The following is a 12,601-nucleotide window of genomic DNA, read 5'->3' as shown; positions in this document are numbered from 1 at the left end:
ACAGAAATCATCTAGAAATCAAGGACTATTGATACACACGGATGTACTGGGGGGTGCCACCCATACTCCGGTACTCCTCTCCCTGATGGAAGTGGTGGGCCAGGCCGAAGTCGATGAGCTTGATGTTGGGGTGCGGAGCCTCTTTGTCTGACAGCATGATGTTTTCTGGCTGAATGGAGATACAAATGTTATTCTGCAAAAGTATATATTTTCTTAAAATTTCATAAAAATATTTGTAGTTGTTTTCTGAGTTTGGAGTCATTCGCTCATACCAAGGAAGATCCTAAAATTTTATTTTTATTCTTTTATTTTTTATAGGTATTTTTCTGTACCTGTAATAAACAGATTTTATTAATCATTCTAGATATTTCACATTGGTATAAGACTGTCCTAAAAAAAAATCTTAACAGAAACAAATTTGATTTTGTTGAAATTCATCTTTGAAATGTTTAAAAAAATGTCTTCAAAACATCATTCCTTTCAATTAAGCGGGAGAACCAATCAAATATGCTCATTCCTATGTTTGTTCTCTATTATTCATCAATAGGAGTTTCTCACCCCCAAATCTGTAATGTCATACTAATGTATAACTCCATAGTATGGAGCCAGGAAATGTCTAAAGGAGTGTAAGCTCATCTTTAAATGGCTTTAAAAAACCTCACAACTTTTGCAAAGACTTGAATGTAAAACTGGTAGGACACTGTCATTAGCTTTACCTCCACACTGTGACCATTTCTATTTTGGTTTCCTAAAAAGCATGTTAGTGGTAAGACCATCTCCATTGTGGGCCAATGACTGAAGATTGTTTGAGTATTAAAATGTAGACATGAATAAAGAAGGCAATATTTGCATTGCCAAGGATGCAATATGGATATGTTTTTACTGACAAATATTACTCAAGCTCAGAAATAATATATGACGTGGATAATCATTAGTGGGAAATCCAAAGAAAGACAGCATCATGTCACATGGTGACTCCAGAGTAGCTCTATGTATTCCTACAATATATCATTATCGTGTAGCTAAGGGTTTGAAACCACATTAAGACAAAATTGGAGAAATTAAGTTTTTTCTCATTAATATGGAAACTTATGCAGCTAGGTGCTCCAAAATGTAATCAGAGCATCTGTTCTATAGGGGGTACCTGTGGTGCACATATGAAGTTTCTGTCATGTATTGTTGAGTTATTGTGTTACCAAGAATGTGTCTACACACAGACACAGACACAAACACAGACACCACCACGACAACATAATGCCCCACATTAACAACAACATAATGTCCAACAACATAATGTCGCCCATGGTGGTGGCGTACATAAAACAAACATGCAATGTAAAACATCTTGAGGTTGAAAGGCCCAACCAGAGAAACATGTTATGGCCTGCCACCTTAAACTAGACAGGGAAGGCAGGATCAAATGAGATGGATTTTAAAGAGCGAACATTTTAGAAAATAATGTTCAAGCAAACATTTTAGACATAAATGCAGTGCTTTTCCTACATTTTTTATTTGATTTTTTAAATAGCATTACTATTTAATTACAATTGCTAAATAAGATTTACTGAACATTTGTGGGGTTTTTTTTTAAATTAAAATGATGATCAGAAACCACTGTAAAACACAGCTTCTCACCATTTATTACTTAAATAACCATCCTATATGGGTGTTCGTTTAGGGTGAAAAATAATCCCACATGATGAATGGTCATTGTTTTTTTGTTTTTTCTCGGGTGCCACTGTTGAATAAATGTTAGGGAAAAACACAAAATTGTCAGTCCACTAAGCTTTACCTTGAGGTCAAAGTGGGCAATGTGCTTGCTGTGCATGAAGCCCACTCCCTCCAGTATCTGCTCCATGAACTTGATGGCCTCACTCTCCAATAGATTCTCCTTCTCAGCAATGAAGTCAAATAACTCCCCTCCACCAATACTGAAAACGGAATCAAACAAAAAGAGGGTGAGATAATAATAATAATTATAATAAAAATAATAATACTAATAATAATAGCAATAATAACAATACTTAATAATACTTAATACTAATACTACTACTAATAATAAGAATAATAAATATGGCTGCAAGCAACCATAAGGCTGCCAGGATCAGCTTAGCCGTTTAGACATGAGGAAAAAAAGGGAAAAAGGTGGAGAAAAATCTGTTAGGCCTAAATAATGTCTTCAAATTGAAAACTTAGAGCTCATAACAATAGGCTGCATTAACACTGGCATATCAGCATAGTCTATTAGCATTAAAGATTAGCATAGTAGTATGAGTAATCAGCAGGCATCATACAATGAACAATTACCATATAACCTATTAGCAGAAATAAAAATGATATGCAGTAGAATAAGATCATACTGTGAATACAGCAACTTGTGACAACCTAGGGCTATCAAATGATTACATAATCCGGTAACCCTTTATTTTACAGTCCGCTAATTACCTGGTATTTACTAGGAAACTAGATGGTAACAAAATATAGTTATTAGGAAAGTAGAACTGGCTAGTGAATACTAAGTTATTACTTAGTAAGTACATGGAAACCTACCAGGAAACTAGATGGTAATGAAATCTAGCTATTAGTAAAGTACTCCTAAGAAAAGGATAGTAAGTACTAAGTTATTACCTAATAAGTACATGGAAACCTACTAGGAAACTAGATGGTAATGAAATCTAGGTATTAGTAAAGTACCCATAAGGAACGGATAGTAAGTACTAAGTATTACCTAGTAAGTACATGGAAACCTACTAGGAAACTAGATGGTAAAAATATGGTTATTAAGTAAGTACCCAAATAAATGGTTAGTAAGTACTTAGTTATTATCCAGTAGGTACATATTACTTACTAGGAAACACCACAGTATGTACATGGAAATACCATATGTTTCATTGTTCTTTCAATACATTGGTGAGTTCCAGTTGCTTACCTTTATATACCATTTACTGCCAATCCGAAAGTATCCTGCTGTTGCTTGATGATGTGTCATAGGTGCATATGCAATGTTTTCAATGAACTAGCAAAGTACCATGTTCTTTCCCGGTACTAAATTATTACTTTTTGTGTACTAAAAATATACTAGGACTGTAAAATAAAGCCATTCATATGTCCCTATAAATACCAAGTACTTTCTTACCAAGTATACATAGACTACATGTGAGTTCGACATATTCACATGTGATTGGCTTTATTCACATGTAAACTGAAATTTGAAAATAAAGTATGTTACAAAGTCACATGGAATTCGACATTTTCACATGTGATTGTCTCTATTCACATGTGAAAAAAGGTTTTCACAGGTGAAAATGAAGTCTGTGTCAAAGTCACATGTGAATTTGACATGAGATGTGAAAATCACAAATCACAACATAAAAAAATGTTTTGGCAATGACCATGTAAATTTTGCCAGTAAACTAAGCAAATTATATTCAGCAAATGGTAATTAGGGCTACTGTGTTACAAGCAAGGAGGTTCCAAGGGAAAACAAACATTCAAGTTCAAGTTCAAAATGCAATTCAAGCAGAGGAAGTGCGCAGGAGGAAGAAAATAACCGCTCTCTCGTCACTAGTGAAAAGTCAACTAAAGGCAAGCTGCTATATCAGACTTTACAGTCATCAGAGTTCATCAGCTTCGGTTTCTTTCAGAAATGCACCCCAGCGTAAGGTCTATATATCGTGTAATACAAGAAGAACACACTTTATTTTACCATTTTGGTTTTCATCCGACCGTGGATTCTCCAAGGTAAGTTAGCTTGATTTACCTTAAATGTACCTTAGCTAACTAACGTTACATCACTGAAAATGGCAGGGCGCAGTGCTTCCCGAGCCCCTTCGTTAACGCCACAAGTTAGTACATTTTTATTCAGTAAAACGTCTGATTCAGACTGTTTTGTTTTGTAGCCGATGACGAATTGCATCTAATTTTTCCCCGTAACGTTATTCCTTTGCGGGTTCAAATGTCGGATGAAAAGTAACGTAGTTTATCTCTGTGATAATATAAGCTAACGTTAGTTAGAGATTAGCTCAAAACAGAACCACCAAGATGTGATCTGTAAAAGAAAGTTGGCATTTACATTGAACAATCAAGCAGACTGCTATGAAATGAGTTTTAAGTGTGTGTGTGTGTGTGTGTGTGTGTGTGTGTGTGTGTCACCCGTAGCGCCACCACTTGGATATCAATTTCTAGCTTTGGCCTAGCTAACGTTAGACCAAAGCTACAGGACCAGCCACTGGTGTCAACATTTAAACAAATATGGCTAGTTTAGGAACAGGTAACTCACTCTCTTCTCTCTCTCTCTCTCCCTCACCCCCACGTTTATGCAGAATTCACATATTTTACATTTACATACATATTTTCATATTATAATCAATGTAATTGCTCTTTTTTGTATCTGTCTCTCTCCCTCTCTCTCTCTCTCTCTCTCCCTCTGCCTCTCTGTCTCTCTCTCTCTCTCCCCAGGTTTATGCAGAATTTACATGCATTAACCGTGTTGATCGAGCGTTGGACAGTCACACCAGGGGCTTGCTGAAGATATACAGAGCCAAACGAGGACAAGCAGGACAAAATGACATGGAAGATTTACTGGAGAAACTGGATGCACAGGTAAATAATCAATTTGTCAATCAAAGAAAGATTGATTTTCGTGGCTTTATCTCTGCATAACTAGTTTTTGGCATTTTTCTTTGTGCTTCATTTCAAACAAGATCATTTCTCAAGCTTGGACATTCTCTCTTTCTCCTTCTCTTCCCCTTCTCTTTCTTTCTCTTTGTTGCAGACTACAGACTTAACTGCACACGGGAGATCTGCTGTTCTTCGGGGTCTTCCCCTACTTGAGAGATTCGGCTTCAGCAAATCACACTTATACACTCTTATTTACTTCTTTATTATTCTATTTGCTTCAGCAAGAACACTATTATTATCCGTCTTACTCACAATTCACGCTAGCCTTCCCAGTCAAACAGCTTTCAATATTCAAAATCTTGCTATTCTGAATGGCTCCTTCAACTTCTGAGCAGTCTCTCTACTCCACTCTAGCTGTTTAAAAGACTTGCACTGGCTTTCACTCTTTCTACTGCTACTACTACAGACATGTCTGACACATCTGTCTATCTAACCAACTGTACGGTGGCCATTTTAGGACATCCTCAGCTGCCTTTTTCATTCGTAGATGCAGTTTGTCAGATTTAGATGGACTTGTGTCAGGGTTTGCTGTACTTTGTCAAACATAGATGGTGCTCGTAAGATTTAGACCTGTTTATTAATGATTTTTGATCTACTCCTCTGGTTGACGTTTATTTTATTAGCTAACTCTGCCTATGTCAAGCCTGAACACCCCGGCGTTAAAAACAAGCACATCCTTCCACTTGCTGTCAGAGTTTGTCATGATGAATGCTGCTGATACATTTTCTGGGACCCATGTCGGTTACATTACATTTGGTAACCTGTGCAGCCAGTTACTTTTTTGACATATTAAAGTAACACAGGTCTGTCTGTTTTTATGTGCTGCCCTTAGTTCACAACCATTCACACTACAGCGATAACAGGAGACTTTTTTTTTTTACATTAGTAAATTACATTGTTCACACTGTAACAATAACTACAACAATGGTGCACAATGATAATGGTAGTTGTAATTGGGATAACATTGTACGTTTTTTGTGAAGTCTGAACAATAGAAATTCCCTTTGACTATTGATTTTGTTTTAGAGAGTATTAGAGAGAGGCACGTGAACCAAAAAGTAGAAGGTACAAATTTACATCATTCAACTACATATTGGTGCTGTGTGAATTCTCTGCCAACTACAAATAGCTTTCATGTCCTTTTATAGTTAGGAGTTATCACAACAGTGTGAATGAACCTGTATTTTATCAGGTCTTTTTTGTAGTAAACTGTAATGCTGTAATATTATTTCTTGTCTTCCATAGGATACTGAAGGGTTGGAGGCACACATGACAGACCTGGCGTTGGGGATTCTTGAGGTGGTGAAGGACAATGCAGCCCTACCAAGATCGCTTCCCACTGTGGTCGATGTAACTGTTATCCTGGAAGAGGAGGTTGTTCTGGACAACTTAGGAGACATCACAAATGCCTTTACTGTTCTGTTTGGTTTGCTTTACGCATTGAACATGGCGTACTGCAAGGGCCTAAAGTGCACCTTAGAATTTAGGAAGGTCTTTCTGGGTGTTGCCGATAAGTGCACTCCAAGAGTACAGTCTCTACGAAGCAAGATATTCCTGATGTAGAGTAGCAAGAGATTTTGGGCTGCTCCCAAAATACTTGTTTTTCAAATAATGCTGTTCAATTGTTAAATTTACAAGAGAATATAGACTATAGGAGTCAGGATGTCATGTTCATGTCCAGGTGTAGTTTATTACGTTACAAATATTTATTTATTTATTTTAAACAAATGCAATGTTTTTTGTTCATCAAATAAGATTGGGATTTTCATATTCTGGCGATATGTTGAGGCATCTAAACATCATGTTCCATTTGCCAGGCATGTAAACACCTTATCCTGTTTACTGGTGTTTTTTTTAAAGATGCAAATGCATCACATATCATCCTTGTGTCTCTACCCTGTTTATGGGAGAAGCTCATTGGCTAAATCAAACAGCGGGAAAGATTAGACCATTATATTACCATTAGATTAGACCAGTTCCCCATAGGGGGATTGTAAGTTATTGGTGATATGTTGGGTATTCAATAAATGGCATAATGATTTGGAAGGTGTTAGCCTGTATATGTGTTGTTTGTTGCTTATACTGCTTATACTTATATATGTGTATATATACAGTAGAACATTCACAAGTGAGAACTTCCAGCTCCAGATTTTATATTTTGAAGATGTCACAAGTTCAATTCTTAGTTCACCTATCTACCAAAGCCAGAAATCAGAGGTCATGTTCACATGTTAAAAGCACATGTGATTCATCATGTGGTTTTTGGACACATATGTTTTACATGTTGGTTTTTCACATCTTCATATGTAGAAAACCACATGTGAATATCCCCACATGTGATCTTAAAAGCATATGTGATTCATCATGTGGCTGTCCATATGTAAACCACATATGAATGTTCCCACATGTGATCTTGAACCACATGTGGTTTTTGGACACACGTGGGAACATTCACGTGTGGTTTACATATGGACAGCCACATGAAGAATCACTTGTGCTTTTAAGATAATGTGTGGGGATATTCACATGTGGTTTTCCACATATGAAGAATTTAATCGCATGTGAAAAACCAACATGTAAAACACATGTCCAAAAACCACGTCATTCAAGATCACATGTGGACAAGCACATGTTGAATCACATGTGCTTTTAAGATTACATGTTGGAATATTCACGTGGTTTGAATCACATGTGGAAAACCAAAACACATGTGTCCAAAAACCACATGTGGTTCAAAATCACATGTGGGAACACTCACATGTGGTTTTCCATGTGTTTTTTCTGTAAGGGTAGTACTTAATATCCTTTTCTTATGGGTACTTTACTAATACATATCCATCTAAAGGTAGCCTATATATACTTGGTTATAAAGTGCTCTGTATTTATTTTGCAGTCCTAATACATGTTTGTAATCATACAGTAAAAGTGTAGTACCAAGAACTTACTTTGAGTTTAATAACCATTTTAAGGTAGTCTATGTATACTTGGTAACAAAGTACTTGGTATTTATAGGGACATATGAATGGCTTTATTTTACAGTCCTAGTATATGTTTAGTACACAAAAAGTAATTATTTAGTACCGGGAAAGAACATGGTACTTTGAGTTTATTAAATCCAACCATTTTAAGGTAGTCTATGTATACTAGGTAAGAAAGTACTTGGTATTTATAGGGACATATGAATGGCTTTATTTTACAGTCCTAGTATATTTTTAGTACACAAAAAGTAATAATTTAGTACCGGGAAAGAACATGGTACTTTGCTAGTTCATTGAAAACATTGCATATGCACCTATGACACATCATCAAGCAACAGCAGGATACTTTCGGATTGGCAGTAAATGGTATATAAAGGTAAGCAACTGGAACTCACCAATGTATTGAAAGAACAATGAAACATATGGTATTTCCATGTACATACTGTGGTGTTTCCTAGTAAGTAATATGTACCTACTGGATAATAACTAAGTACTTACTAACCATTTATTTGGGTACTTACTTAATAACCATATTTTTACCATCTAGTTTCCTAGTAGGTTTCCATGTACTTACTAGGTAATACTTAGTACTTACTATCCTTTTCTTATGGGTACTTTACTAATAGCTAGATTTCATTACCATCTAGTTTCCTGGTAGGTTTCCATGTACTTACTAAGTAATAACTTAGTACTTACTATCCTTTTCTTATGGGTACTTTACTAATACCTAGATTTCATTACCATCTAGTTTCCTGGTAGGTTTCCATGTACTTACTAAGTAATAACTTAGTACTTACTATCCTTTTCTTATGGGTACTTTACTAATACCTAGATTTCATTACCATCTAGTTTCCTGGTAGGTTTCCATGTACTTACTAAGTAATAACTTAGTACTCACTAGCCAGTTCTTTTGGTACTTTCCTAATAACTATATTTTATTACCATCTCGTTTCCTAGTAAATACCAGGTAATTAGCGGACTGTAAAATAAAGGGTTACCCATAATGCTATATTTATTGGCTTGCCTCGTTGGCGCTAGTACTTGGTGGTTGCTGAGGTGTACTAGGTGGTTTATATGGTGTTTCTAAGTGGTTGCTAGGGTGTAGTAGGTGGTTTCTTGAGTGTTTCTATGTGGTTGCTAGAGCGTACTAGGTGGTTGCAATAGTGTACTAGGTGGTTGCTAGTGTTTCTAAGTGGTTACTAGGGTGTTTCTCAGTGGTTGCTAGGGTGCAGTAGGTGGTTGCTAGAGTGTTAATAGGTGGTTGCTAGGATTTTTCTAAGTGGTTGCTAAGGTTTTTCTAGGTGCTGGGTAGAGTGTACTAGGTGGTTGAAGTAGCTGTAGTGGCAGTAGTAGTAGTAGTAGTAGTAGTAGTAATACTAGTAGCAGTAGTAATAGCAATCGCAGTACTGACAGAGGGGCAGAACGAGAGGTAAGCTCTTTTCGAAACAGTTCCTGTGAAGTAACATTAAAAATTAGAAGTTAAAAGGAACTTTTATTTTGAAGTTCTGACTTTTATTTTTGTAATTTCCTGTTGGATGGCAGGCGCAGCCATTTTGTTGCTTGAGGGCACCTGTGAGGGAAATATTTGACTGTTTGTGTAATACTCACCTGTGTAATTGTTTTTATTTACAGTTTTACCTTTTCTCCATTAAAAACCCATGCCAAGTACAACACATGGCCTGTTCTTTGGAGGAGTTCTTTGGAGGAATGCGTTAGCTAGCTGTTTCATTCTATTCATACACTGGATGAGAACAGTATAGTTCCCTAGTGTTGATAGAGGAAAGCCGTCTAAAGGATAGTGAGCGCTGGAAGAGGGAGGCCAGTTTAGTGATTAGATTAGATTGATTTAACAAAACTGGGTGCTGGTAGATGGACACCAGCTAGCTAATACTGAAAGCTGGTAGATGGAGGCTTACTCACACTGAATACAGAGAGATGGAGCCCAGCTTAAATTCAAAACTATGCTGAGAGGTGTTATAAAAGCGTGAAGCAGTGAAAGAAGAACAGATTGTTTTTTAAAATCACTACCACCAATGATACACATGATTCACTTGGCAACCATTATGGTTGGAGAGATCTTTGGATGGACAATACTGGAGAATGATTGGGTCTGATGTATGAAGAATAAGCAGTAGAAGACCAGCACTCTAGTTGTTGAAGCGAGGCGGAAGAAACCCCCTGCATCGCAACTGTGGTGGCAGAGCCAATCCTGCGCCAATGGCTTGAAGGGGAGATTACATTTTTGAAGAACCAGTTTGAAGTGATGAATAAACAAAGATCTGGTCACATGAAGAGTGGATGTGAAAAGGGGAGAGGAAGGGTTATTATGAGGTCTGACCCTTATGAATTGAAGCATGGACTTATGAATGTTTAAGTGAGAGTCTATAAAAATCGTGATGAAACATCAATCACTAAGCAGTAAGAAACAAGAAACAACATCTCCACACGTGAAGTAGGTCAATGCTTGGCAACCTCCGATTAGCATAACTGAAAGTTCGGTGTCTAGAATGGACCAATTCAGACGGATGTTAGACTGGGATATGTAGAGGGCTGCCTAGCTGGAGAAAGGTTTATGTACTTGTAAAAAATGTTAATGACGCAATGATGCAAATGACATTGTGTTGGCTTGAGCTGGAAGGGCAGCTAGTTGGACTGGGAAGGCAGCAGGTTGGAGTGGGAAACATTTGCAGAGGTTGTACTGGAACAGTAGGAGGTAGGAAGTAGGACATCAAAATCAATACAAGTGTTTTTAAGCACGCATATAGATCCAATGAGAGACTGCATGGTAGCTATCAGGGAATCCTGAATTCCTGGACCGGCTGAAGGTCCTGCCAAGGTGGACAGGGCAGCAACCAAAGTGAGCAAGGCTGGTGGGATGGACACGGACATAGAGGAGCCATCTTTGCGGCATTTTGACAGCTGACCAATTCTTGCAGTTAGAAAACCTGGAGCCCCGGAGATGGAGAAATGCCCCTCTCAGAGACCTGGGTGAGGATCTGAGAGGCATCACACTGTAACCCAGCGGTTAAGCAGTCCGCAATACAGGCACTCCTACGGCAAATAGAAGAGCTGGTGGAGGCTGATTCCACTCTCTACCTGGAAATTTAATCCCCCTAAGAGAAGCTCGTCCTCGGATTTTAACATGGCAACCGGCATTATTAATACTATTAATAAAACTGTATAGTATAGCCCCAAAGGTACGCTAGATGGCGTTGAATTGGATGTGCCATTACTAGCGTCCTAACGATCTACCAAGTCCTTCATTTTTATGTGCCATATCACAACGGCTGCTCCATGGTGATTCAAACTTTCACTTTTCCTAATCAAAGTTCCAATAAAGCCCTTTGTTTTCCCAAAACGCAGCTTTTGGGAGTCCTGGATGACTGTAAAATATTTTAAGTAAAACAGAACTTGCTTCTTAACCCATAAAGTACCGTGCGCATCCCTTCTCTCTCACAGGTTTTGCTATATTGCCGAAGGACTTTTATTCTGAAGGGCTGTGTGCGGCAGCGTAGGGCATCAGCGAGCTAGCATTTGATGGTACCGTCGACACGAGGGGTATTTAACCATGTCCCACGGGAGTGTATTCAGGTTTTCATCCCAACCACAGACTGCACCAGGTGATTTCACTGAATAGTTCCTCCGCTCTGGTTGAAGGTGTGCTAATCAGTGAAATTGCCTGGTGTAGTCTTTGGCTGGAATGAAAACATGCATACACTCGGCCCTCCATGGTACATGGTTGAATACCCCTGGTCTACATGATACTAAGGCACGCCCAAATCATCGCGATCTAGTGTCTCTTTCTGGCTAAACACAGTAGGTGATGTGTATATACTCCCGAGAAAGCAAGAGAAACCATGAATGAAACTAGAGGGAGAGAGGTGGGTGGCATTGGGTAGTCTTCCTGACTGAACTTGTGCATAAGCTTGTGCTTCACAAGAGCACAGTAGGCTCCATCATTAGAAAATGGAAAAAATATGGAACTCGCCTGACTTCCTAGAGCTGGTCGTCCAACCGAAGTGGGAAACCAGGCAAGAAGAACCTTGGTCAGGGAGGAGACCAAGACCCCAAGGACCACTCTGACAGAACTACAGAGGTCCTTGGCTGCAATGGGAGATCTTGCCAGTAGAAAATCAGTGTAGCATTTCACAAATTTGGGCTGTATGACAGAGTCGGCAGAAAGGAAGTCACTGTGGTCTGATAAAACCTATAGTTCAGTATTTTGAGCCCTGGGCCCAAATAACATGTTTTCCGTCATGATCCCTATTAGTAGAAACCATAACTTCGCTAGCCGCCTGCTCCGCCTGTCTGGTGACACCGGGCTGCCCCCTCCTACTCTACTGCAATAGAAACCTAGGGGCATATGCGACAGTCTTTGAAAACTATGATAAACATTATTTTGCAAAACACGACGCTCACAGTATAATCATACTGGTGTCAGTATGTTATCTTTAGCTGGGCGCTAAAACGATAACGATATCTATCGCGATAGAACTTATACTCAATATAAACATAATACATGTTCGATAGAAAGGTCGATAGAAATCATTGCTTGGTTGGTTAAGTAAGCAACTCCACACAGCGGAGAGAAAGCCTTGGAACAAAGTAGGTTACACCAAAGACCTGTGAAAGAAGCGCTGGCGCTGTTTCTTCATTATTTCCTATGGAAAAGTTGCACTTTCAGCGCTTACGACCCAAAACAGGTACCTCATCTCTCTTTTTAGCGCCGTGAGCGCTGGACCTGTTGTCAAGTTGAAGCTATTTCAAATTTGTCTGCAGCACCGTTCATCAATGTCACTTCAGAGTTCCAATGAGGATGAAGCAGGGGCGGGACCAAGAGCCGGCATCCTGCCATTTTGTAGCTAACGTTAGCTAGGCTAACGTTTATCATAGCAACAACACCCGGAGACATCGTCTCAGTTCCCTGCTCCAGCGCTCACCTG

General features: G+C 38.5%; 1 protein-coding gene and 1 long non-coding RNA gene across 7 annotated transcripts in view; one reads left to right on the top strand and one right to left on the bottom strand.

Moving 5' to 3' along the window:
* Positions 1-12,601, bottom strand: part of LOC139933316 (death-associated protein kinase 2) — a 55,430-nt gene that overhangs the window by 16,025 nt on the left and 26,804 nt on the right. For all 5 annotated transcript variants that reach the window (XM_078290364.1, XM_078290362.1, XM_071927380.2 and 2 more), the window contains 2 exons: positions 1,793-1,931; positions 40-169 (listed from right to left, as the gene is read on the bottom strand). In XM_078290364.1, the coding sequence (XP_078146490.1) occupies positions 40-169; positions 1,793-1,931 (269 nt within the window). The remainder of the gene's footprint in view (positions 1-39; positions 170-1,792; positions 1,932-12,601) is intronic.
* LOC139933314 (uncharacterized) lies at positions 3,580-6,733 on the top strand. Of its 2 annotated transcripts, XR_011785588.2 has the most exons (4): positions 3,580-3,741; positions 4,159-4,270; positions 4,459-4,602; positions 4,775-6,733. It is a non-coding gene; the product is annotated as an uncharacterized LOC139933314 (long non-coding RNA). The 2 variants fall into 2 exon arrangements; XR_013507503.1 differs by lacking the exon at positions 3,580-3,741 and having other exon boundaries at positions 4,120-4,270.

Source organism: Centroberyx gerrardi, chromosome 19 (assembly GCF_048128805.1).
Source record: "Centroberyx gerrardi isolate f3 chromosome 19, fCenGer3.hap1.cur.20231027, whole genome shotgun sequence".
Taxonomy (NCBI): Eukaryota; Metazoa; Chordata; class Actinopteri; order Beryciformes; family Berycidae; genus Centroberyx; species Centroberyx gerrardi.
Note: the sequence above shows the minus strand (reverse complement) of the source record. Positions and strands in the feature narration are given on the sequence as shown.